At 48.9% G+C, this 27,379-nt stretch overlaps 1 protein-coding gene across 1 annotated transcript; it reads left to right on the top strand.

The window, feature by feature from the left end:
• NAF1 (nuclear assembly factor 1 ribonucleoprotein) lies at positions 1-27,379 on the top strand. The gene is made up of 10 exons (XM_032972997.2): positions 1-100; positions 7,359-7,464; positions 9,020-9,410; positions 10,568-10,706; positions 16,265-16,358; positions 21,167-21,249; positions 23,163-23,323; positions 23,936-23,987; positions 25,783-25,858; positions 26,350-27,379. The coding sequence occupies exons 2-10, from the start codon at positions 7,449-7,451 to the stop codon at positions 26,823-26,825; spliced, it is 1,488 nt and encodes a 495-aa protein (XP_032828888.1). The 5' UTR covers positions 1-100; positions 7,359-7,448; the 3' UTR covers positions 26,826-27,379.

Here is a 27,379-nt window from a genome sequence, read left to right as displayed (position 1 = left end):
CCCTTAGTTGAAAATCCAAAGGTTCGACCGGGAATAAAGACTCATCAAATCGCCGCGGACTCTTGGGCCTTGCCGCGTCGCACTACGCACGTGGAGCAGCGTGAGTGACTCCAGACACACGCCGCCTCGCTCCACACACACCGCCTCGCTCCACACACACACACCGCCTCGCTCCACACACACCGCCTTGCTCCACACACACACACCACCTCGCTCCACACACACACACCACCTCGCTCCACACACACCGCCTCGCTCCACACACACACACACCGCCTCGCTCCACACACCGCCTCGCTCCACACACACACACCGCCTCGCTCCACACACACACCGCCTCGCTCCACACACACACACCGCCTCGCTCTACACACACAAACCGCCTTGCTCCACACACACACCGCCTTGCTCCACACACACACCGCCTCGCTCCACTCACACACACAAACTATCTCACTCTAGACTGTCTTACTCTAGACTGTCTCACTCTAGACTGTCTTACTAGAGACTGTCTCACTCTAGACTGTCTAACTCTAGACTGTCTTACTAGAGACTATCTCACTCTAGACTGTCTCACTCTAGACTGTCTTACTAGAGACACTCTCACTCTAGACTATCTCACTCTAGACTCTCACTCTAGACTGTCTCATTCTAGACTGTCTCACTCTAGACTGTCTCACTCTAGACTGTCTTACTAGAGACTGTCTCACTCTAGACTGTCTCACTCTAGACTGTCTCACTCTAGACTGTCTCACTCTAGACTGTCTCACTCTAGACTGTCTTACTAGAGACGATCTCACTCTAGACTGTCTCACTCTAGACTGTCTCACTCGAGACTGTCTCACTCGAGACTGTCTCACTCGAGACTGTCTCACTCTAGACTGTCTTACTAGAGACGATCTCACTCTAGACTGTCTCACTCTAGACTGTCTCACTCTAGACTATCTCACTCTAGACTGCCTTACTAGAGACTGTCTCACTCTAGACTGTCTTACTCTAGACTGTCTTACTAGAGACTATCTCACTCTAGTCTGTCTTACTAGAGACTGTCTCACTCTAGACTGTCTCACTCTAGACTGTCTCACTCTAGACTGTCTCACTCTAGACTGTCTCACTCTAGACTGTCTCACTCTAGACTGTCTCACTCTAGACTGTCTTACTAGAGACTATCTCACTCTAGACTGTCTTACTAGAGACTATCTCACTCTAGACTGTCTCACTCTAGACTGTCTCACTCTAGACTGTCTCACTCTAGACTATCTCACTCTAGACTGTCACTCTAGACTATCTCACTCTAGACTATCTCACTCTAGACTATCTCACTCTAGACTGTCTCACTCGAGACTGTCTCACTCTAGACTGTCTTACTAGAGACTGTCTTACTCTAGACTGTCTCACTCTAGACTGTCTTACTAGAGACTATCTCACTCTAGTCTGTCTTACTAGAGACTGTCTCACTCTAGACTGTCTCACTCTAGACTGTCTCACTCTAGACTGTCTTACTAGAGACTGTCTCACTCTAGACTGTCTCACTCTAGACTGTCTCACTCTAGACTGTCACTCTAGACTATCTCACTCTAGACTGTCTCACTCTAGACTGTTACTAGAGACTGTCTTACTAGAGACTATCTCACTCTAGACTATCTCACTCTAGACTATCTCACTCTAGACTGTCTCACTCGAGACTGTCTCACTCTAGACTGTCTTACTAGAGACGATCTCACTCTAGACTGTCTCACTCTAGACTGTCTCACTCTAGACTGTCTCACTCTAGACTGTCTCACTCTAGACTATCTCACTCTAGACTGCCTTACTAGAGACTATCTCACTCTAGACTGTCTCACTCTAGACTGTCTTACTCTAGACTGTCTCACTATAGACTGTCTTACTCTAGACTGTCTCACTATAGACTGTCTTACTAGAGACTATCTCACTCTAGTCTGTCTTACTAGAGACTGTCTCACTCTAGACTGTCTCACTCTAGACTGTCTCACTCTAGACTGTCTTACTAGAGACTATCTCACTCTAGACTGTCTCACTCTAGACTGTCTCACTCTTGACTGTTACTAGAGACTATCTCACTCTAGACTGTCTCACTGTAGACTGTCTCACTCTAGACTGTCTCACTCTAGACTGTCCCACTCTAGACTGTCCCACTCTAGACTGTCTCACTCTAGACTGTCTCTAGACTGTCTCTAGACTGTCTTACTCTAGACTGTCTCACTCTAGACTGTCTCACTCTAGACTGTCTCACTCTAGACTGTCACTCTAGAGTCTAGACTGTCTCACTCGAGACTGTCTCACTCTAGACTGTCTTACTAGAGACGATCTCACTCTAGACTGTCTCACTCTAGACTATCTCACTCTAGACTATCTCACTCTAGACTGTCTCACTAGAGACTGTCTCACTCTAGACTGTCTCACTCTAGACTGTCTTACTCTAGACTGTCTCACTCTAGACTGTCTTACTAGAGACTATCTCACTCTAGTCTGTCTCACTCTAGACTGTCTCACTCTAGACTGTCTCACTCTAGACTGTCTTACTAGAGACTATCTCACTCTAGACTGTCTCACTCTAGACTGTCTCACTCTAGACTATCTCACTCTAGACTATCTCACTCTAGACTGTCTCACTAGAGACTGTCTCACTCTAGACTGTCTCACTCTAGACTGTCTTACTCTAGACTCTCTCACTCTAGACTGTCTTACTAGAGACTATCTCACTCTAGTCTGTCTTACTAGAGACTGTCTCACTCTAGACTGTCTCACTCTAGACTGTCTTACTAGAGACTATCTCACTCTAGACTGTCTCACTCTAGACTGTCTCACTCTAGACTGTCTCACTCTAGACTGTCTTACTAGAGACTGTCTTACTAGAGACTATCTCACTCTAGACTGTCTCACTCTAGACTGTCTCACTCTAGACTGTTACTGGAGACTGTCTTACTCTAGACTATCTCACTCTAGACTGTCTTACTAGAGACTCTCACTCTAGACTGTCTCACTCTAGACTGTCTTACTAGAAACTATCTCACTCTAGACTGTCTCACTCTAGACTGTCTCACTCTAGAATGTCTCACTCTAGACTGTCTCACTCTAGACTGTTACTAGAGACTGTCTTACTAGAGACTATCTCACTCTAGACTATCTCACTCTAGACTGTCTCACTCTAGACTTACTAGAGACTATCTCACTCTAGACTGGCTCACTCTAGACTGTCTACACTCTAGAATGTCTCACTCTAGACTGTCTCACTCTAGACTTACTAGAGACTGTCTCACTCTAGACTCTCTCACTCTAGACTATCTCACTCTAGACTGTCTCACTCTAGACTGTCTACACTCTAGACTGTCTCACTCTAGACTGTCTCACTCTAGAATGTCTCACTCTAGACTGTCTCACTCTAGACTTACTAGAGACTGTCTCACTCTAGACTGTCTCACTCTAGACTCTCTCACTCTAGATTCTCTCACTCAAGACTCTCACTCCGCTCGAGACTGTCTCGTATATTCCAAACGAATTCCACTTTGTGTTTCGTACAACGGACCACCGTTGTTTATTATGTATTTAGTATACGTTTATTCGTTACTTTAGTTATTGTGGACATTAATTCACGTGTGTAGTATGTCTATATGCCTTGGTACGGTACCGCTGTGAATGTGTTCATGCGATTTATCTGAACCGTTCCTGGGCCTCCCCAAAGTAGACCCAAATGAGTACCTGGTACGGTGTGTACACATCGTCACTAGGGAGACAAAGGCGGCCGGGTGTGGTGCTGGCCACCCACCCCCTCGTGTGCCGTGCCGGCCTTCATAGGTGCTGCTCGCTAACAGCACTTGCCCCTACAGTCTGTTAAGGTTAAACAGGGGAGTTTGTCGGACTGTCAACATGCCCCCTACAGTCTGTTAAGGTTAAACTGGGGGAGCTTGGACTGTCAACATGCCCCCTACAGTCTGTTAAGGTTAAACAGGGGGAGCTTGGACTGTCAACATGCCCCCTACAGTCTGTGAAGGTTAAACAGGGGGAGCTTGTCGGACTGTCAACATGCCCCCTACAGTCTGTTAAGGTTAAACAGGGGAGTTTGTCGGACTGTCAACATGCCCCTACAGTCTGTTAAGGTTAAACAGGGGAGTTTGTCGGACTGTCAACATGCCCCTACAGTCTGTTAAGGTTAAACAGGGGGAGCTTGGACTGTCAACATGCCCCCTACAGTCTGTTAAGGTTAAACAGGGGGAGCTTGGACTGTCAACATGCCCCTACAGTCTGTTAAGGTTAAACAGGGGGAGCTTGGACTGTCAACATGCCCCCTACAGTCTGTTAAGGTTAAACTGGGGGAGCTTGTCGGACTGTCAACATGCCCCTACAGTCTGTTAAGGTTAAACAGGGGAGCTTGGACTGTCAACATGCCCCTACAGTCTGTTAAGGTTAAACTGGGGGAGCTTGTCGGACTGTCAACATGCCCCCTACAGTCTGTTAAGGTTAAACAGGGGAGCTTGGACTGTCAACATGCCCCTACAGTCTGTGAAGGTTAAACAGGGGGAGCTTGTCGGACTGTCAACATGCCCCCTACAGTCTGTTAAGGTTAAACAGGGGGAGTTTGTCGGACTGTCAACATGCCCCCTACAGTCTGTGAAGGTTAAACAGGGGGAGTTTGTCGGACTGTCAACATGCCCCCTACAGTCTGTTAAGGTTAAACAGGGGGAGTTTGTCGGACTGTCAACATGCCCCTACAGTCTGTTAAGCTTAAACAGGGGGAGCTTGTCGGACTGTCAATGCTGCACCCTTCATGTTATATCGCATTGAGCTGCGTGTGTCATCAGATCCGGTGTATCGGTAAAATCTGGATCTTATACTCTTTGGTTTTTTCGGTAAAGTCACGTACGTAAAATAAAACAACTAAATTAAATCACGACGTTTCGGAGGCAACACAAGCTTCCGTCTTCAGGTGGAACAGACACAGCAAAATTAGCTGTATCAAGTGAACAGCTCTGGAATACCCGAGATTATATACAGGTTAAGGGGGGGGAGCCAGGAAGGGATGTGGGTGGGGAGGGGAGGGCTAAGTTAAGCCGCCTTTTGTTATGATGCAGGGGGTTCGGGAGGAGTGGTGGTGCACTGCAAGAAAGCGGGTAAAACCCACCTGTTGTTATGATGCAGGGGGTTCGGGAGGAGTGGTGGTGCGCTGCAAGAAAGCGGGTAAAACCCACCTGTTGTTATGATGCAGGGGGTTCGGGAGGAGTGGTGGTGCACTGCAAGATAGCGGGTAAAACCCACCTGTTGTTATGATGCAAGGTGTTCGGGAGGAGTGGTGGTGCACTGCAAGAAAGCGGGTAAAACCCACCTGTTGTTATGCTGCAGGGGGTTCTGGAGGAGTGGTGGTGCACTGCAAGATAGCGGGTAAAACCCACCTGTTGTTATGATGCAGGGGGTTCGGGAGGAGTGGTGGTGCACTGCAAGAAAGCGGGTAAAACTCACCTGTTGTTATGATGCAGGGGGTTCGGGAGGAGTGGTGGTGCACTGCAAGATAGCGGGTAAAACCCACCTGTTGTTATGATGCAGGGGGTTCGGGAGGAGTGGTGGTGCACTGCAAGAAAGCGGGTTAAACCCACCTGTTGTTATGATGCAGGGGGTTCGGGAGGAGTGGTGGTGCACTGCAAGATAGCGGGTAAAACCCACCTGTTGTTATGATGCAGGGGGTTCGGGAGGAGTGGTGGTGCACTGCAAGATAGCGGGTAAAACCCACCTGTTGTTATGATGCAGGGGGTTCGGGAGGAGTGGTGGTGAACTGCAAGAAAGTGGGTAAAACCCACCTGTTGTTATGATGCAGGGGGTTCGGGAGGAGTGGTGGTGCACTGCAAGAAAGCGGGTAAAACCCACCTGTTGTTATGATGCAGGGGGTTCTGGGGGAGTGGTGGTGCACTGCAAGAAAGCGGGTAAAACCCACCTGTTGTTATGATGCAGGGGGTTCGGGAGGAGTGGTGGTGCACTGCAAGATAGCGGGTAAAACCCACCTGTTGTTATGATGCAGGGGGTTCGGGAGGAGTGGTGGTGCACTGCAAGAAAGCGGGTTAAACCCACCTGTTGTTATGATGCAGGGGGTTCGGGAGGAGTGGTGGTGCACTGCAAGATAGCGGGTAAAACCCACCTGTTGTTATGATGCAGGGGGTTCGGGAGGAGTGGTGGTGCACTGCAAGAAAGTGGGTAAAACCCACCTGTTGTTATGATGCAGGGGGTTCGGGAGGAGTGGTGGTGCACTGCAAGAAAGCGGGTAAAACCCACCTGTTGTTATGATGCAGGGGGTTCTGGGGGAGTGGTGGTGCACTGCAAGAAAGCGGGTAAAACCCACCTGTTGTTATGATGCAGGGGGTTCGGGAGGAGTGGTGGTGCACTGCAAGATAGCGGGTAAAACCCACCTGTTGTTATGATGCAGGGGGTTCGGGAGGAGTGGTGGTGCACTGCAAGAAAGCGGGTTAAACCCACCTGTTGTTATGATGCAGGGGGTTCGGGAGGAGTGGTGGTGCACTGCAAGATAGCGGGTAAAACCCACCTGTTGTTATGATGCAGGGGGTTCGGGAGGAGTGGTGGTGCACTGCAAGATAGCGGGTAAAACCCACCTGTTGTTATGATGCAGGGGGTTCGGGAGGAGTGGTGGTGAACTGCAAGAAAGTGGGTAAAACCCACCTGTTGTTATGATGCAGGGGGTTCGGGAGGAGTGGTGGTGCACTGCAAGAAAGCGGGTAAAACCCACCTGTTGTTATGATGCAGGGGGTTCTGGGGGAGTGGTGGTGCACTGCAAGAAAGCGGGTAAAACCCACCTGTTGTTATGATGCAGGGGGTTCGGGAGGAGTGGTGGTGCACTGCAAGATAGCGGGTAAAACCCACCTGTTGTTATGATGCAGGAGGTTCGGGAGGAGTGGTGGTGCACTGCAAGAAAGCGGGTAAAACCCACCTGTTGTTATGATGCAGGGGGTTCTGGGGGAGTGGTGGTGCACTGCAAGAAAGCGGGTAAAACCCACCTGTTGTTATGATGCAGAGGGTTCGGGGGGCAGGCGATGGCGTGCTGTACGAGCGCAGGCACCATCCTGGTATAAACGGAAACGGCTGTACAATTATAACCCAGCTCACGTTTAACTTGGTTGATGACATATTTCCAAAAAGTTGCTCAATTTGAAAAAACCAAAGAGTATGAATCCTTGCAGTCACGAAAGCTTCAAATCTAGAATTAAAATCTGGATCTGCCTAAGATGGATCAATCTGCCTATTTTTATTATTTTAATAGTGCAACGCTTTTCGATCCAGATATCAAAATGCTCGTCGGTTGTTTGATAACCTGTCACTGAATGTCCATGCCCCCACAGCTCGTGTCTGCCCGGGTGTCCCCAAGGCGATAGACAAGTGGCATCGCCGCCATCCCGCGTCACCCACAGAGGAACGCTTTGAGAGCGGCCATGAGTGACACTGGAGGTAGAGACGACGCATCCCCACCAAGCCACCCTTCCCGCTTGTCTTCACTCTCACAGGGACTGGGGATGTTTGTCATTCACCTCGGAATGTCTAAGGAGGAAGATATAGGGGGGACTCCCTTGTACATTGTTTTTGTAATGCCTGGGACCATCATGTGTCCCAGATGGTTTGTGGCTACGCCGGCCTGTAAGCCAGCACTGCGGAGGTGAGAGTTCGTGGATCGCTGCACTGATGCTCCGAAAAGCCCCTTCCCGTGGGCGTGGAGGAGAAATGTGGTGCAGCAAATCGTGGACTAAACAGAATCTTATTTAGGATGAGCTATGAAGCTCTTCTTATTTGGGTCCTTCGGTAAAGTCACGTGTCTACGTGCCTTTACCGAAAGATCCAAAGAATATGAATTCCTGCAGTCACGAAAGTTTTAAGTCAAGATTTAAAAAGCTCTTTTTCACAGATGTCCAGTCGGGGCAGGTTAGAAAGTCACAACGAACAATACAAAAACACGATCACAGTGCAAAGTATAGGAAAGGTAAGAAAATCACAAAAAAATGTAACTAAACTTTTTATTTTACCAAGTCAAAAGCCTGCTGAGCTATTACTCCTTTTTCGGAGGCGACCTGGCCACAAATGATAGCTCAGCGTGTAGTGGCTTATCATGTGGAAATATATAGCAGCCAAAATAATCTAAACGCATGTATCTCAATGTGTCATCTGTTCCATCGCCAGTTTCCTCACACACGTGTAAGTACTCGTGAATTGGCTGAAAATGTCTCAATATCTACATTTTTCGCAGTCATTAATTTTCCCGCAATTCGCGAACCCCGTTCAGAAAATCTTGTAGGGTGCGTAAAAATGGGTTCTCTCCATGTCGGAGCAGTCGGAAGACGAATGTTTACGAGCAGCTGAACACGAAGAAGCTTCACAGTCTGTTGCCGTATAGCAGCACCCAGCCTGATGGCGATTGGTCGCTCCGTGTTCCGAAGGCAGCGAGATTGACTCCTCCTGCCCTAGAATTGGTCGGACGATTCCTCGATTCATTCCCGGAATCGTTTGTCGGCGGACGGTGGCATCAGCAGATTACGACTCGTGGTGTCGCCACGCGTTCGAATTGGAAAGCAGCTGCTGAATCGAAGTGCAACTTCTGATGGAGAGTCCTGCGGCTCACTCAAGGAGGGCAACACGGACATCGTCAGACTGTTGTTACGCTGCACTGGTGTACCGCCAATACGTCCACGTCGAGGACTACAGAGGGCAATTGTTGGTTGCGCCGGCTCCTCGCTTGGCTGCCTTCCAGCTCGTCTGTGCATCCTCAGCAACTTTGAGATGCAATTTGCATCAACGATTACATAAAGCAAAACATGATGAAACATTCCATTAATTACGCAGACTTGCCAATCAATCTCCTGTGATCTCCGATGTTATGAACTTGACGAGCTTTCTCTGCCTTTGGGGATTAAACGTTGGAACAGAGCTTGTATATGTATATTTTTTTATTTAGTTCATCGGTGTCTATGTTTTCGCATGTTTTAAAAACTGCTTGTTTTTCTTATTATTACAGAACAAACCAAGATGGATTGTGAAGATTCAATTTCAGAGGTCTGTTCAGAAGGCCAAAAGAAATATGAGGAAAGTTTAGATGAAAATAACACATCTGGGACTCTGCTTATACAACCACAGGAGCTTATGAGTTCTGAATTACCAGTGCCACAATTAGGCACACCGCAAATTGGCGTACAGGATGAATTAAGAGACGCGGGCGAATCCAGCAGTGCGATCGTTGTAACGTCAGAAGCAGCCGTTTCTCAAAAATCGGTCGATATGCCGGGAAGTGAACTTCCCAAGGGGCCCTTGTGTGGACAAGGGGCGTTACCATTTCAGGCAGAAGTGGTGGCCTCCGACTCGGAAGAGATGGATGTAAAATTAATCCCAGACCGTGCAGCTGAAGACAGGTGAGACTCTGTTCATGTCAAATGTAAAAAGGATTCCTTACACAACCCATCGGGCCCCATGGCCTTCTGGGAGGACCCATGACTTAAGGGGAGTGTCCTCGCCTGTGGCATCTGGCAGTGCACCAGCGAGCACTGCCAGATGCAGTGGTTCAAGCGAGCTTGCCACTGCTGATGAGCCCACTGCGTGTCGCAATCGGTCCATGGTTTCTTCTGCCGGTCAATGCTGCTGAAACGATGCACTCCCAGAAGGTCGTGGAGCCGATGGATTGTGTAAACGGTAAACTTGTGTTCTAAGTGGAGAGACTGATTTTCCACAACAGCGTTAATGATTTATATTTTCTGTGTTTTTGTCCTTTCATTTGTTTTGATAATGTAATCCCTCCCCTCTCCGCGCCCCCAGTGAAAACAGACGCCGCTCCATGCAACTTTTTCCTGCTCGCTCGTTCTCTCCTTCTCTTCCCTCCCCTCTCATCATCACCCTCTCATCCCTGACACCCTGGCCCGGTCATTCCCTCTCCTGCTGGCCAGCTCTCCTCCTCATCATCACCCTCTCATCCCTGACACCTTGGCCCGGTCACTCCCCCTCCTGCTGGCCAGCTCTCCTCCTCATCATCACCCTCTCATCCCTGACACCTTGGCCCCGTCACTCCCCCTCCTGCTGGCCAGCTCTCCTCCTCGGCCTCCCTGCTGCTCGTCTCGAGCCGTGCCCTCCTCTTTGTCCGTCTTGGGGATTTCTGTCTCGGCTTTCCATCCCGCTCATGTTTTCTCTTCTGATGCGTTGGCTCTTACTTCCCTTCCCGTGGTGTGCCACGGGTACAGAGCTTCATGCGATTGAAACGAACATTGCCAGCTTACGCACGTGATTCGGTGCACGTGGCTGCGAGCTTCAGAATTGATGATAATTTATGCACCTCTGCCTGCGTTGCTACACCCCTGATTTTAGGCGCCTTTCTGCAGACACTTCCGATTAGCACGGCCGGCTACGTCCGGCACGAAGGAAGTTCAACATACGTACATACGTGCAAACTACCTGACGCTGAGCGTAGCTCGCAGGGAAGAGGGCACCGTACATGTTCGCTTTATTCACAGCTGCGTCTGCGTTGGGCGGGAGTTGAGCCGTGGCGTCTAATCTGCCTCCCGTTTGCGTCCCTTTGCAGCGATTCGTCCGACGAGTCAACCTCGTCCCTGTCCTCCGCATCGCCAACACCGGTCGCTGACGATTTCGAGTTTGGAGACGATTATTTTTCATCCAAGTCGGTGCCGAAAGTGAAAGTGAAGGGCGAGCTGGACCTGGAGGTGGGGGACGGTTTCAGTGTTTGTTTTTGCTCCGCTGCATCCCGAACGTGTCCTGCCGTGCCGTGGCGTGGCGCGCTGCTTGTTCGCAAGCAGCTCCCACTTGTGAGCCGCGTGCAAACCACGCGCGGAGACCCGCGCCATGTGTTCTTGTTATTTATTAACCCATTCACCGCTGTACGTGATCGAGTTCAGCAGTATTTAGGATGGTGAATGTATGGGCCCTCTTCGCGGGGGAGCTGGTCAGAATCCCGCTCGTTCTTCTCGCGACCTGTTTATCAACAGCGTCTTCTCATCAGAAGAATTATATATATAAAAAAAACAAAATGGTCAGATTTTAGTGTGAAGAGCCGAAGCATTAAACCATAGCAGGGGAGTTGCCAGCCACTGCGATAAAGCACTCAAGCGAAGAACGACCTGCTTGGCTCACGCACTCTGAATTGCAAATGAGAGAATTCCAACATTGGTTTTCTACTGGAAATTAAATATTTCACAATGTCATAATTATGAGTTATTTACCCAGGAAGCCACGTTGAGTCCATGGACTCGTTTTTTCAGGAGGGCCTTGCTGCCATTTGGTTTATACGTGAACACTATTCCCATTCCGAGATGTCTGCAAGTTGCAGGGTGGGTGAGTGCTCAAAACAGCGCCGCTGTTTTTAAAGACATTGTACTCGCTGCAGAGAATTGTAGGGACACGACCGCACTCCACGATAGCTGGTGGCAAACTCTGCCACATGCCCTCCCGCATGTCCAGTTACGTGTACGTCATCGTACGTGACGTACACGTACGATGACGTACTCGTACGTGATTGGAACGGGAAGGGGTTAAGGTGCTTCCAGCCAATTGATGAGTTTATGCATGCGGAAGGAAACCGGAGCACCCGGAGAAAACCCACACACGTGACGGGGCAGCGTTCTATCCACACACGTGACGGGGCAGCGTTCTATCCACACACGTGACGGGGCAGCGTTCTATCCACACACGTGACGGGGCAGCGTTCTACCCACACACGTGACGGGGCAGCGTTCTATCCACACACGTGACGGGGCAGCGTTCTATACACACACGTGACGGGGCAGCGTTCTATACACACACGTGACAGGGCAGCGTTCTATACACACACGTGACGGGACAGCGTTTATCCACACACGTGACGGGGCAGCGTTCTATCCACACACGTGACGGGGCAGCGTTCTATCCACACACGTGACGGGGCAGCGTTCTATCCACACACGTGACGGGGCAGCGTTCTATCCACACACGTGACGGGGCAGGGTTCTATCCACACACGTGACGGGGCAGCGTTCTATCCACACACGTGACGGGGCAGCGTTCTATCCACACACGTGACGGGGCAGGGTTCTATCCACACACGTGACGGGGCAGCGTTCTATCCACACACGTGACGGGGCAGCGTTCTAGCCTGTACAGATAGGACAAATGGAGGTCCAGTAAAACCTTGGATTGCGAGCATAATTCCTTCCGGAAACGTGTTTGTAATCCAAAACACTCGTATATCAAAACACTCGTATATCAGTTGTGATCACGTGACGCTCGGCAAAGCGTATACGTACTACTCGTATTGCAAGACCTCGCTCGTTTATCAAATTAATATTTATATTTAAAAATTTTGCTCGTCTTGCAAAACACTCGCATACCAAGTTACTCGCAATCCACAAGGTTTTACTGGAAGTCCGCACTTTGCTGTTATCACCTTGTTCTGGTGAGCCAGGGTACGGCAGCTTGATACCCAACGAGAAGGGAGTTTTGCAACGTTTGTATATATGTATGTTGAATTTGTATTCGCACCGTACGTAGCCAGCCGTTGTTGGAGGTTTGGGGGAAGGACAACAAACGAAACACAAAGAGCAGTTCTAAGGAAATAAGTTTTCCATATAGATTATTTAAAAGTGCTTACCTCCTTTGGCTTCGTAATACCGGAAGGAGGAACGTTCCAGACAGCCGCAGAAGCGCATGTTAAAGCGAGCGATGCGATCTTTGTTCGACGGTGAGCCACACGCCGCTGCTGCTAGGGGGATGACCGGAGTTTGTGTGATGATTTCTGCTCCTTGATGAGATCAGCAAGGTATTGTGAATAATTTGCGGCAGGCACTTTGTACGTGCAATGGTCCGCCAACGCTCGCTGCTGGCTCCAGAGCGATGCCGGGTCACACGCCACGTGCAGCGTAGTCGGTCCCACCGCCGCCACCACCACCGCCACCCAGGGTGTTTCTTGATTTTTCTTTTTTTAAACTCCGCTGATGGTTATTCTTCTTCTGGTGGGCCTGAGGGAAGCGAGTTAGCAATCGCTACTTATTATTATTATTAAATTCAGTGTCAAATCTTTCATGTCTCAAAAAGTTTAATAACCTAAAATTTGATGGGCAAGATATATCTTTTTTATTGGTAAAAAATACCGTGAAAATGAAGGCACAGTGTTGGCCGTGACGTGCGAGCGAATGGGTTGTAGACATTTATTATAAATGCACTGTTAATTATTCAGTAATTAGCGTGAGATAATTGCTTCCTCAGTGTTTAATAATGTATTAGACAATATGGCTTGAGCTCACACACCATTGGATGTCAGTGCGTCTAGGGACGCTATCGCATTGATGTCGATCCTCTGGAAAATTCTACCCATTAATTTATTCATATCACCCTGCACGGCGGTCATGCCATTCCTCGCGGAAATACTGACGCAACTACAACGGCTCTAACTTCATCACAGTCACAAAGTCATCTGGTGATGCTGCTGCTGCTGCTTTGGCAGGGGTACACAAAGCACAACAAACAAAACTCAACACGTTCATCCATAACACTGTGGCCTTAAAAGGAAAAGTATATACAGTGAGGGAAAAAAGTATTTGATCCCCTGCTGATTTTGTACGTTTGCTCACTGACAAAGAAATGATCAGTCTATAATTTTAATGGTAGGTTTACTTGAACAGCGAGAGACATAATTACAACAAAAATTCAGAAAAACGCATGTCAAAAATGTTATAAATTGATTTGCATTTTAATGAGGGAAATAAGTATTTGACCCCTCTGCAAAACATGACTTAGTGCTTGGTGGAAAAACCCTTGTTGGCAATCACAGAGGTCAGACGTTTCTTGTAGTTGGCCACCAGGTTTGCACACATCTCAGGAGGGATTTTGTCCCACTCCTCTTTGCAGATCTTCTCCAAGTCATTAAGGTTTCTAGGCTGACGTTTGGCAACTCGAACCTTCAGCTCCCTCCAAGATTTTCTATGGGATTAAGGTCTGGAGACTGGCGAGGCCACTCCAGGACCTTAATGTGCTTCTTTTTGAGCCACTCCTTTGTTGCCTTGGCCGTGTGTTTTGGGTCATTGTCATGCTGGAATACCCATCCACGACCCATTTTCAATGCCCTGGCTGAGGGAAGGAGGTTCTCACCCAAGATTTTTACGGTACATGGCCCTGTCCATCGTCCCTTTGATGCGGTGAAGTTATGTCCCCTTAGCAGAAAAACACCCCCAAAGCATAATGTTTCCACCTCCATGTTTGACGGTGGGGATGGTGTTCTTAGGGTCATAGGCAGCATTCCTCCTCCTCCAAACATGGCGAGTTGAGTTGATGCCAAAGAGCTCCATTTTGGTCTCATCTGACCGCAACACTTTCACCCAGTTGTCCTCTGAACCATTCAGATGTTTATTGGCAAACTTCAGACGGGCATGTATATGTGCTTTCTTGAGCAGGGGGACCTTGCGGGCGCTGCAGAATTTCAGTCCTTCACGGCGTAGTGTTACCAATTGTTTTCTTGGTGACTATGGTCCCAGCTGCCTTGAGATCATTGACCAGATCCTCCCGTGTAGTTCTGGGATGATTCCTCACCGTTCTCATGATCATTGCAACTCCACGAGGTGAGATCTTGCAACTGTTGTCACCGTCTCACCAAGCTGCTTGGCAATGGTCTTGTAGCCCATTCCAGCCTTGTGTAGGTCTACAATCTTGTCCCTGACATCCTTGGAGAGCTCTTTGGTCTTGGTCATGGTGGAGAGTTTGTAATATGATTGATTGATTGCTTCTGTGGACAGGTGTCTTTTATACAGGTAACAAGCTGAGATTAGGAGCACTCCTTTTAAGAGTGTGCTCCCAATCTCAGCTCGTTACTTGTATAAAAGACACCTGGGAGCCAGAAATCTTTCTGATTGAGAGGGGGTCAAATACTTATTTCCCTCATTAAAATGCAAATCAATTTATAACATTTTTGACATGCGTTTTTCTGGATTTTGTTGTTGTTATTCTGTCTCTCACTGTTCAAATAAACCTACCATTAAAATTATAGACTGATCATTTCTTCGTCAGTGGGCAAACGTACAAAATCAGCAGGGGATCAAATACTTTTTTCCCTCACTGTAATATGGCCCTTCCTCATATCCTTCTTCATGGCACATTTATGAATGTCCTATGAAGAAGGGCCATGGCCCTCGCACTTCCGATTAGCACGGTTGGCTACGTACAGTGTGGAAGAATTTCATAATACAGACATAACTATTATGGGTTTTTTTTATTTTAAGGTCACTTATTGGTGAACATGTTGAGTTTGACAGATGGTCACCGTGAAGGTGGAAAAGGGGTTTTTTTTCCCCCCCAACATTTGATTGGAGAAACGAGGGCGTGAATATCGGTGGAGAAAAACTTTAACAGCCCATGATGTGTGTTGACGATGCGGTCCTTGAAGTGACGACAATTGGCAAAGAACTTCAGGAAATTGTCAGAAGGAGAAAAAAGCGTTCACGAATTCGGCACCCGACGTTGGACCCAAGATGAAATTGTCGGCGAAACAACGACAACTTTGCTCAGCAACCGGGGACGTCTTGTCGGAAGGAAAGTGGAAGAAGAAGACAAAAAAACACCGGTGTGGTGAGCCTTGGGGCAGCTACTGCAGGCCAGCCGCGGGCACAGTGACAACATCAAAATAATGAAAACAACGGGGAGCGGGTTGTCCTCGTTCATGCAAAGCGACGTGCGGATGTGTCTGGAGAAGGAACTTAATCGGTGTTTTGTTACCTGCGGTGAGACGTGGGCCAGATGCGCATGGACACTGACACAAAGATGGGAACAAATGATTAAGAGTGTGCAGAGGAGCGTGGAGAGATGCACAGTTTGCTTCTGAAAAATAACTATATAGCTTGGTGAGCCTGACCTGATAAATTTAAGGATAGTTTTTAGTTTCGTATCATTCGACGCCTAAGCTGTAATGTAATTCACGCCTGGCTGTGAGTGAAGGTAACGCGTCCAGGGGAACATGCACCATGGTGATGGAGCAATGGAATGGGCATGCAGGCTCCAGGTGGATTGTTTAATTGTAGGACTGAGAGATGACTCCTCGGGGTGTGGGTGTTTGGGTCTCGAGGTGTTTGATGGTGATCATGATAACTGCTTCCAGGGTAACCGAGTTGCGTCTCCCTTGTGTGCGTGTTCACGCGAGTAAGTCCCGGATGTGTTGGTGTGGATGACTGCGTCTGCGCGCGAGCGGGAGCGACGCGACGCGAGTGGTGACCGCCCGTTCGCTGTGTGCGCTCGCTATCCTCAGGACCTGCCGCCTGTGCCCGAGGTCACCATCGAGATTCCCGAAGATGTCAAAATGGAGCCAATTGGGGTGGTCACCAGCCTCCTGGGCCAACTAGGTAAGTTCCCTGAGACTTTTGATAATTACATTACTGATATATCACCGTTCAACGAAACACCCGAGCTGATTTTTTTTAATATTCAAAGCGTTAAGCAGAACTGATGAAAACCTACAGGCAACCGGAACATGGCTGATTGCATTGGCAACGTTTTCCCTTATTCATTGCATTTGTGCTTTGCTGTGCTCTAGAATAGTTTGGAACGATTTTAATTATCGAAACACTTTGTCATCAACCCGCTAATGGATGAAGGCATCCCCAGCACCTTGTCGGTTTTCGTAGTGATTTGACCATACTTCACCACGCTGGTCAGTGCAGGTGTGGAGGGAGGTGAAGCGGTTCATCGTTACCGCCGCACGTCGTGACATTTCAGTCATGTGTGTTGCGTCAGTCGGTGCGCTTCAACGTGGGATGCTGGCATCGTAATGTGTTCATTGCGTGTCATGTCAGTGGCACGGCTCTGGTTGTGCAGTGGAAAAAGATGACCTGGTGTCAACTTGGTCTCTCCTTGGTCTCTCCTTGGTGTCTCCGTGGTCTCTCCTTGGTGTCTCCTTGGTGTCACCTTGGTCTCTCCTTGGTCTCTCCTTGGTGTCACCTTGGTGTCACCTTGGTGTCACCTTGGTCTCTCCTTGGTGTCTCCGTGGTCTCTCCTTGGTGTCTCCTTGGTGTCACCTTGGTCTCTCCTTGGTCTCTCCTTGGTGTCACGTTGGTGTCACCTTGGTGTCACCTTGGTGTCACCTTGGTGTCACGTTGGTGTCACCTTGGTCTCTCCTTGGTGTCACCGTGGTGTCACCGTGGTGTCACCTTGGTGTCACCTTGGTGTCACCTTGGTGTCACGTTGGTGTCACCTTGGTCTCTCCTTGGTGTCACCTTGGTGTCACCGTGGTGTCACCTTGGTGTCACCTTGGTCTCTCCTTGGTGTCACGTTGGTGTGACGTTGGTGTCACCTTGGTGTCACCTTGGTGTCTCCTTGGTGTCACCTTGGTGTCTCCTTGGTGTCACCTTGATGTCACCTTGGTGTCATGTTGGTGTCACCTTGGTGTCTCCTTGGTGTCACCTTGGTGTCACCTTGGTGTCTCCTTGGTGTCACCTTGATGTCACCTTGGTGTCATGTTGGTGTCACCTTGGTGTCTCCTTGGTGTCACCTTGGTGTCTCCTTGGTGCACCTTGATGTCACCTTGGTGTCATGTTGGTGTCACCTTGGTGTCACGTTGGTGTCACCTTGATGTCACCTTGGTGTCACGTTGGTGTCACCTTGGTGTCACCTTGGTGTCACGTTGGTGTCACGTTGGTGTCACCTTGGTGTCACCTTGGTGTCACCTTGGTGTCACGTTGGTGTCACGTTGGTGTCTCCTTGGTGTCACGTTGGTGTCTCCTTGGTGTCACCTTGGTGTCACCTTGGTGTCTCCTTGGTGTCACCTTGGTGTCACCTTGGTGTCATGTTGGTGTCACCTTGGTGTCACCTTGGTGTCTCCTTGGTGTCACCTTGGTGTCTCCTTGGTGTCTCCTTGGTCTCTCCTTGGTCTCTCCTTGGTGTCTCCTTGGTCTCTCCTTGGTGTCACCTTGGTGTCTCCTTGGTGTCTCCTTTGTCTCTCCTTGGTGTCTCCTTGGTGTCTCCTTGGTCTCTCCTTGGTGTCACCTTGGTCTCTCCTTGGTGTCTCCTTGGTGTCACCTTGGTGTCTCCTTGGTCTCTCCTTGGTGTCTCCTTGGTGTCACCTTGGTGTCACCTTGGTGTCTCCTTGGTGTCACCTTGGTCTCTCCTTGGTGTCACCTTGGTGTCTCCTTGGTGTCTCCTTTGTCTCTCCTTGGTGTCTCTCCTTGGTGTCTCCTTGGTGTCTCCTTGGTCTCTCCTTGGTGTCACCTTGGTCTCTCCTTGGTGTCTCCTTGGTGTCACCTTGGTGTCTCCTTGGTCTCTCCTTGGTGTCTCCTTGGTGCCACCTTGGTGTCTCCTTGGTCTCTACTTGGTGTCAACGTGGTGTCTCCTTGGTGTCACCTTGGTGTCTCCTTGGTCTCTCCTTGGTGTCTCCTTGGTGTCACCTTGGTGTCTCCTTGGTGTCACCTTGGTGTCTCCTTGGTGTCACCTTGGTGTCACCTTGGTCTCTCCTTGGTCTCTCCTTGGTGTCACCTTGGTCTCTCCTTGGTGTCACCTTGGTGTCACCAAGGTGTCTCCTTGGTGTCACCTTGGTGTCACCTTGGTCTCTCCTTGGTGTTTCCTTGGTGTCTCCTTTGTCTCTCCTTGGTGTCTCCTTGGTGTCTCCTTGGTGTCTCCTTGGTGTCACCTTGGTGTCTCCTTGGTCTCTCCTTGGTCTCTCCTTGGTGTCTCCTTGGTGTCTCCTTGGTGTCACCTTGGTGTCTCCTTGGTGTCTCCTTGGTGTCTCCTTGGTGTCAACTTGGTGTCTCCTTGGTCTCTCCTTGGTGTCACCTTGGTGTCACCTTGGTGTCTCCTTGGTCTCTACTTGGTGTCAACTTGGTGTCTCCTTGGTGTCACCTTGGTGTCACCTTGGTGTCTCCTTGGTCTCTCCTTGGTGTCTCCTTGGTGTCACCTTGGTGTCTCCTTGGTGTCACCTTGGTGTCTTCTTGGTGTCACCTTGGTGTCTCCTTGGTGTCTCCTTGGTGTCACCTTGGTGTCACCTTGGTCTCTCCTTGGTCTCTCCTTGGTGTCACCTTGGTCTCTCCTTGGTCTCTCCTTGGTGTCACCTTGGTGTCTCCTTGGTCTCTACTTGGTGTCAACTTGGTGTCTCCTTGGTGTCACCTTGGTGTCACCTTGGTGTCTCCTTGGTCTCTCCTTGGTGTCTCCTTGGTGTCACCTTGGTGTCTCCTTGGTGTCACCTTGGTGTCTCCTTGGTGTCACCTTGGTGTCTCCTTGGTGTCTCCTTGGTGTCTCCTTGGTGTCACCTTGGTGTCTCCCTGGTCTCTCCTTGGTGTCACCTTGGTGTCACCAAGGTGTCACCTTGGTGTCACCTTGGTGTCACGTTGGTGTTTCCTTGGTGTCTCCTTGGTGTCACCTTGGTGTCACCTTGGTGTCTCCTTAGTGTCACCTTGATCTCTCCTTGGTGTCTCCTTGGTGTCACCTTGGTGTCACCTTGGTGCCACCTTGGTGTCATCTTGGTGTCACCTTGGTGTCACCTTGGTGTCTCCTTGGTGTCTCCTTGGTGTCACCTTGGTCTCACCTTGGTGCCACCTTGGTGTCACCTTGGTGTCTCCTTGGTGTCACCTTGGTGTCTACTTGATCTCTCCTTGGTGTCACCTTGGTGTCACCTTGGTGTCACCTTGGTGTCTCCTTGGTGTCACCTTGGTGTCACCTTGGTGTCACCTTGGTGTCTCCTTGGTGTCACCTTGGTGTCTCCTTGGTGTCTCCTTGGTGTCTCCTTGGTGTCTCCTTGGTTGGACCGGCCTGGCTCGGTACGGCCCCAGCGCGGCTCGGTTGCGCAGTGGGAAGGCGATGCGGACATTCATCGACTTACGAACTTAATTTGTTCCCAAGATCCCGTTCGTAATGCGATCCGGTCATAAGTGTGGGTGTTCGTAAGTGCGGCTGTTCATAAGTTGAGGACTGCCTGTACAAGTTTCTCGATACAGGCGGTGCGCACACAGACGTGTCGAGGTTTGTGGAGTTGACTCATCGCAGCGCCGCGTGCTCGGCAGAGGAGAGCGCAGTGAACGCCACCGTCGCACGCTCCCTAAATTTTGCCGACCCGCACTGGCCGGCCGTTAGTGACGTATGGATGAGTGACCTCTGCGAGTAACGGAGGCCCTCGTCCGGCAGTAGGATTTGACAGGGGGGCCGTGTCGCGTCTTGCGTGTTGCGTCACGGGGTGGGGTTGGGGGGGGGCGTCTTGCCTCGGGATGGAACTCTTGTCGGCACAGCACGCTCTCGGTTCTCGTCGTGGCCGCTAGAATATGGGATGTCACGAGGGGCACCAAACCTCGCAGAGCCTCTGAAGACCTCTTTTCTTGAGAGAAGCGACCGGGTTGGCTCGGAGGTCAGAGCGCTGAGCCCGCAACCTATGTTTGAGTCCGGGCAGACGCCCGTGGGTTAATCCATGTGCGTCGAGTGCAGCGAGTTAATGGTCTCAGCTCGGTCATCAACAATCGCGCGCAAATAAAACGCATCGCGGCTGGCGGCGTGCATAGAGTGCTGTCCCCTTTCTGCGTGGAACGGAGGTGGCTCGAAGGGGATGTCGGAGGTAGCTCTGACATCGGCTTCCGTGGGTCATAACCTAACACGAAGAAGGGTTGCACTGCTCGATGAGAGAATGGAATTGAATGTTTGAAGATGTCATTGGGCGCCACGGTGGCGAGATGTTAACAATTTTGCCTGGTATACAGGTCAGATGGGTCCGATCCCGGCTCTGACGATGCCTGTATATTTGGAGTTTGCATGTTCTGCTTGTGGTCGCGTGCATTTTTCTCTCCACATTTATAATCAACACGCGTTTAGGGTATTTGGCTGCTGTAAATTTCCACATGATAAGCCACTTGGTTGGGCTGTCGTTTGTGATAGCCAGGTCACTTGTGAAAAAAGCTACATAGCTCAAGTAGGCCGTACCTGGTAAAATATAAATAATTTATAGTTGAGTTTATAGCTTGATGATGTGACACCGATATCACAATCAGGATAGAACTGGGGGAATAAACTAAAAAAAACCTTTTATTTTTGGCATGTTAGTTCACCTCCATGATTCCATTGCGTTTTGTGAAATATTTGCTCTTCGTTTTCCAAAAAATCCACCCTCTTCACTCCACGAAACTCGATTGATCCACCTGAACCCCCACTGACCCCCCTGCCTCTCCCATGCACGTTTCAGTGGTCGTGGAGTCCTTAAAAGACAAGTCTCCACTCAACGAAGACACGTTGCTCTTCTCGTCGGACAGAAAGTCCGTTGGGAAGGTAGGCACGCCGTTCCCGTCTTCAACGCGCGGCGCGACTGGACCGAGGTCCGCGATCGTGCAGTCATCGGTGACGCGAGCCGTGCGAAGTCAATAACAGACCTGCCTACGGTGCGGCTGGAATGTACGCCGGCCGACTCGGCCTTCACGACCACCGCTGTAATAACATTTATTTGATTTTACTTCTAATGCCAACCTGCAAACAACGCTGGCCATACCGCCATGCAAAGGCATACAGCGCTCTATTATTATTATCAATCCGCTTGGTTACCCAGGAAAGCCTGACTCAGTCTCAACGACTCTTTTTATCTGGAGGATCCTGCTTTGGAGCGCCACGTTCAGATGTTAACTCCCTCGCCTATTATGCAGGAGGTCGTTTTCGATTCCAACCCTTGATGCCTGTATATTTGGAGTTTTCTCCCCGTGGTCAAGTGGAATTTTCTCCGGGTCCTCCGGTTTTTCACCTCCACATTTAGACTCATGCGTTTCGAGTATTTGACAGCTATACATATCCACGTGATAAACCACTTTGTTGAGCTATCGTTTGTGGGTAGGTTGCTTCTGAAAATGAGCTATATATATTCTAGATTTGAAGCTTTCGTGACTGCAGGGATTCATACTCTTTGGTTTTTTCGGTAAAGTCACGTAGATAAAATAAAATAAAAATAAAAGAAAACTAAATAAAATCACGACGTTTCGGAGGCAACACAAGCTTCCGTCTTCAGGTGGAACAGTCAGAGCAAGATCGCTGCATCAAGTGGGGAGCTCTGAGACACACGAGCTTATATACAGGTTAAGGTGGGGGGGGAGGAGCCAAGCAGGGAGTGATGATAGCGTGCGGGGCTAAGTTAATCCGTCTTTTGTTATGTTGAGGGTGCAGGGGGAGCGGTGGTTCACTGCACGGGGGCAATGAAAAATGGTAAAAAAAGGCTGCGCACTTATAAGGTAGCTGAAGTTTTGACTTGGTTTATGACATCTTTCCAGGATGGTTTTAAATTAAGCAACCACTGAAAGATGTCATAAACCAAGTCAAAACTTCAGCTACCTTATAAGCGCACAGCCTTTTTTTTACCATTTTTCATTGCCCCCGTGCAGTGAACCACCGCTCCCCCCGAACCCTCAACATAACAAAAGACGGATTAACTTCGCCTCGTCGTGGCTCCCTGCTTGGCTCCTCCCCCCCACCTTAACCTGTATATCAGCTCGAGGCTCTCAGAGCTCCCCACTTGATGCAGCTACCTTGCTGTGACTGTTCCACCTGAAGACGGAAGCTTGTGTTGCCTCCGAAACGTCGTGATTTGATTTAGTTGTTTTATTTTATTTGAATTTTATTTTATCTACGTGACTTTACCGAAAAAACCAAAGAGTATGAGTAAGAGCTATATAGCTCAGTGGGCCTTGCCTGGTAAAATGAAAAAAATAGTTTTTAGTAAGTTTCCTGTACCAGGGGGTGATGTTGCTGCCATGTAAATCCCAGTGAAGTAATTTCCAGGTAATTTTTCATCATTGGGGTTGTTGACATTTTTGGGGGGTGAAAAAAAACCGAGTGCAATAACAATAATTACGGAATAATTTATCCGCGGGCAAAAATTGGTTTTCCAAGTTGAGACGCAGCCTCCTCTTGCAGCGCAGCACGGACGCTGTGCGTGTGCCTGATGAGCCCATCTGTTTGCATGTAGGTCACTGCCTGTGTGCATTCGGATATTCTGCCGTGCGCCTCCTTGTAACCAAAATCCCGCAATGCGCTTCGCTGTGGATGTAAGAGAGCGAGAGAGCGCTTTTCAATCAGAGAACACGCCCCCCCCCCCCCCCCGGTGATGACGTACGACCGTGGGTTTTTGTTTTTGCACACCGCTCATCCATGTGCGAGCGCGAGACTCTCATGTGCAAGCGCGCGTCTCTCGTCTTCCGCAGGTGTTTGAGACCTTTGGGCCTGTCACCCACCCGTTCTACTCCCTGCGCTTCAATTCGGCAGACGACGTCACCCAAAAGGGCATCGCGGCTGGCACCACTCTCTACTGTACCCCGGAAATGACGGACTACACTCAGTATATCTTTACGGAAAAACTGAAGCAGTAAGGAGTTGTTTCATAAATACCATTTGGTTTTTTTATGCAAATGTAGTGGGTTAAATTCAGGCGCACACTCGAACTTTGGAGGCAACACTATTTATTAGCTAAACACAACGGGTAACTCTCAACAGTAACAGGATAACGACATAGGGTGGTTAACCACCGTTCCCAATTTAGCTAACACACGGGGATTCTACATCACTGGACCGGAGACCGAGGATCGTAGATGTTGGCTTCATCCCAGAGTTGACGCAGCAGAACAGCGCACGACAGCCCGGCTCTCCGTTCACGCCCCGCTTATAAACCACCCCGGCGTGGCCGGCTCCGCCCCAGGCCACGCCCCCCTTCCCGAGCCTTCGGGAAGGCCCGAGCCCCCAACCACGTGACCCCCCTGGGGCCCCTGGCCCCCCTTTATCCGGTCACGTGTCCTGTTGGGTTCACGCGGAGTGTCACGGCCCGACACGACCTCCGTGACACCCGCCTACAGCCCCCATACCGAGCCGACACAGTAGTGTCGTTCAACTACGCTGCACAAATAATTTGATCTCTATTGAGAGAAAAAACAATGTCATTTTAAAAGTGAAGAATTTCTCTTGCAATGTTTTTTTCCATCAGACTCAAAGGTTCAGATGCTTCTTGGAAGGATGACATCGAGCCGCCTCCTGAGGTATGTTTTTATTCTGTCCACAAGTTCCTGACTCAAGGTTAGGGGCTCTTCACACCGTTTTGTGATGCTGTTGGTGCTACCGTGTTGGCGACGGTGCACAATAACAAACAACAACAAAAACTCAACATTCATGAGTAACGTTGTGTCGCCATGAAAAATAACATATATTTACAATTAACGATGTTCATTATGGCTTGAATAGCCATGATAATACGATCATTGATAACCAATGACCAACGTAATTAATCACATTCAATTACGTAAGTGGTTACATTTTGATTTAAAGCTTTCGTGACTGCAGAGATTCATATTCTTGGTTCTTTCGAAACGTCGTGAGAATTTTTATTGTTTCATATATATTTTATTATTTTATTGTTTTCCTTCAACGTGACTTTACCGAAAGAGCTAAGAATATGAATTACTGCAGTCACGAATGCTTTAAATCAAAATTTAAGGGAAACATTGTTGAATTTTGTTTCCACCGAGTACCCCCCTTGCCTAACCCAAACAGGGTTCTGAGAAATGTATGAAAAAAATGAACGTCAATATTTTAAACAATTGTCCATTTTGTGAGGTGTCCTTTCTAACGAGTAACCACAGGCTCGGCATGCGTCGCTTAATTTGTACGCGCTCGCCTGTTTTCTCTCACATTGGTTATGATCAGTGAGTTTGGCAAGGTCTTTACCCTACATTGCAGGGATCACAAAAAAGATCTCCAAAATCTTGAATAAACACAAGATCCAGGTCCGATTCAACACATTACATAAAATCCGTGATCTGGTTCCGTCTGTAAAAGATGTGATTCCGGACATACAGTACCCTGGTGTCTACAAACTAAGTTGCCTCTGTGGTAGCAGTTACATTGGAGAAACCAAACGCCATGTCTCGAACCGCATCCGTGAACACAAAGCAGACCTAAATTACGGTAGGACCAACACCTCGGCCGTGGCAGATCACTGTTATAATTCAGTAGGCTCACATGACATTGACTTCTCCAAGACAGAGGTTCTCTGCAAGCCATCTGGCTACCATGAGAGATTCGTTCATAAGGCTATCCACATATACAAACACAGACAATTTCAACCGAGAAGATGGATTCTGGCTTAACAATCATTGGAAGGATTTGATCAACCATTTCGGGTCTTAATTGATTGTTCACGCTTACGGTGGCTTTCAGACCGCATCCATTATTTTCGTCTCCCCCCTCCTCTTTTCCGAACATAGATGGACTCGTCCATCTGAATAACTGCCAAATCGCTCTCCGTGGTGCTAACGTTTAAAAAATGCCACTTTTTTCAAATTTTTCTTGCTGTGGTTTTCACACCTGATGATGATTGCTTGTGTTGCAGTCGAAACGTCGTGAGAATTTTAATGTTTTATATTTTTATTATTTGATTGTTTCCCTTCTACGTGACTTTACCGAAAGAACCAAGAATAGGTGTTAAGATGTTAAAACACCAAACTGAAACCTTTTGGTGTATGTTTTTTGTTTGCATTCTGACCACAAGTATTGTGGTGAATGCAGACATGATTCCTTGTAAAAGGTTTCAGTTTGGTGTTTTAACATCTTAACACCTGTTTTGCTGCCAGAAAAAAGGGGAAAACCTATTCTCAGAAAATAGTTTAGTTTATAGTTTAGTTGGTTCAACCGAATCAATTTGAAATGTGGAAGCTGATTTTGATGGTTGGGCTCCACCCATCCAAAGGGAGCAGCCATCGTCTGTGCGATGTCCATTTCACTGGGTTGTTGGGTGTGTCCTGCTCTGGTGTATACAACACGTTCAATGTATTGCAGGCTGTCGACTACAGCGACGATGAACAAGAGAAAGCCGCCAAAGGAAAAAACTCACAAAGAGCCAACACTCGACCAGGTGAGTGGTGATGACTCTTCAGTGCACTGTGGGAAAGGTGACGTGAATCTTGTGAGTCTCGATAATTACACAAAGCCTCTTGGAAGCAATATAAATAACATTTTGGTATACAGGAGGTCGTGGGTTCAATCCCGACCCTGATGCCTGTGTATTTGGAGTTGGCATGTTTTCCCCGTGGTCACGTGGATTTTTACTTCGGGTGCCCCACGGTTTTTACCTCCGCATTTAGAATCAACATCACGTGTTTAGAGTATTTGGCTACTATACATTTCCACAAGAAAAGCCCCTTCGTTGAGCCATCATTTGTGGCCAGGTCACTTCTGAAAAGTGCTCTATAGCTCAGTGGGCCTTACCTGGTAAATAATATTTTTTTTTTATTTAGTTTAGATTACCGGCGTGCATAGCCACTGCTGTCTGTCTGGCGGCAAATCGTAATGCTCGTCACACTACGAGGCTTGAACGCGTGTGAAATATTTGTTTTATTTCTTCAGAAATGGCCGGAACTCATCTTCCTCGAGCAGAGGGACAGCAGCACAACCCCCGGGGCAGAGGCTGGGCCAGAGGCAGGGGGAGGCCCAACTTTGAGTTCAGCCACATGCAGCCACGCGGGCCCTTTCATGACGGCAACGCTTTTGGACAACCCTGGGGACCCCGGCCTCCGATGTTCCACAATCGTTTCCGAGGGCCAAGCCACGCGGGCGGGCGAGGATTTCCTCCACCAGCAGCGCCACCGCGGCCACCGCCGTATATGCACCCTGGCTTCCCTCCTCAGCCGCCGTATTGGCAAGGAGACTGCGCCAGCTTTGGGCATCCTGGCAATTACAACCCGTACTTTGAATCGAGAGAAATGGGTAACTTCCACGCGAGGCCTCTGAATGTGAACGCACCGCGTTACCGCCCTCCGATAAGGCACGGGCAAATGCCCTTCAGACGCAGGAATCCAAACAGTCCTCAACCATTTTACTAGCCAGGCCTAGAGACCGCGGACATTTTTACCACTCGCCGGTTTATGCCACCGCAGTAAATGCATTTTCTGAAATCTATACATATGTGTGAAAGGTGTATTATAGCTTTCAGCGGTTAATTACCGAGTTAAATTATGACAATGCTGGAATGCAGATTTTTAACCGAATTATTTTTGCCTCCCCTTGCGCCGTTTATCATACGTGCTGAATTTGCCAAGGGAAATATGGTTGGTTGCAAGCAGGTCCATGACAACACAACGTTTATCAATTCAACGATGACATTTCCTTGTGATTGCCTGGATGGGGGATCAACATGGGTCAGAATGTATGGTGGCATGGGTATGTGTTTTTTCGTGTAAAAACCTGGAGTTGTCTTTTCGTTGGTATATTATAATACGTGTTTATTTTTTTTTACTTTGAAATGGGTCCTACGATTTCCAGTGGACGTTCACTTCTTGAAATAAAAATGAAAAGTACAATTTGGAATTTTTGAATGTGAAGCGGTGTATGCATTTGTACCTTTAAAGAATTTGCATTAAAGCAACATCCCGTGTGA

Source organism: Petromyzon marinus, chromosome 50 (assembly GCF_048934315.1).
Source record: "Petromyzon marinus isolate PM22_M1 ecotype Great Lakes invasive population chromosome 50, UKy_Petmar_22M1.pri1.0, whole genome shotgun sequence".
NCBI lineage: Eukaryota > Metazoa > Chordata > Hyperoartia > Petromyzontiformes > Petromyzontidae > Petromyzon > Petromyzon marinus.
This window is presented reverse-complemented; position numbering and strand designations above follow the sequence as displayed.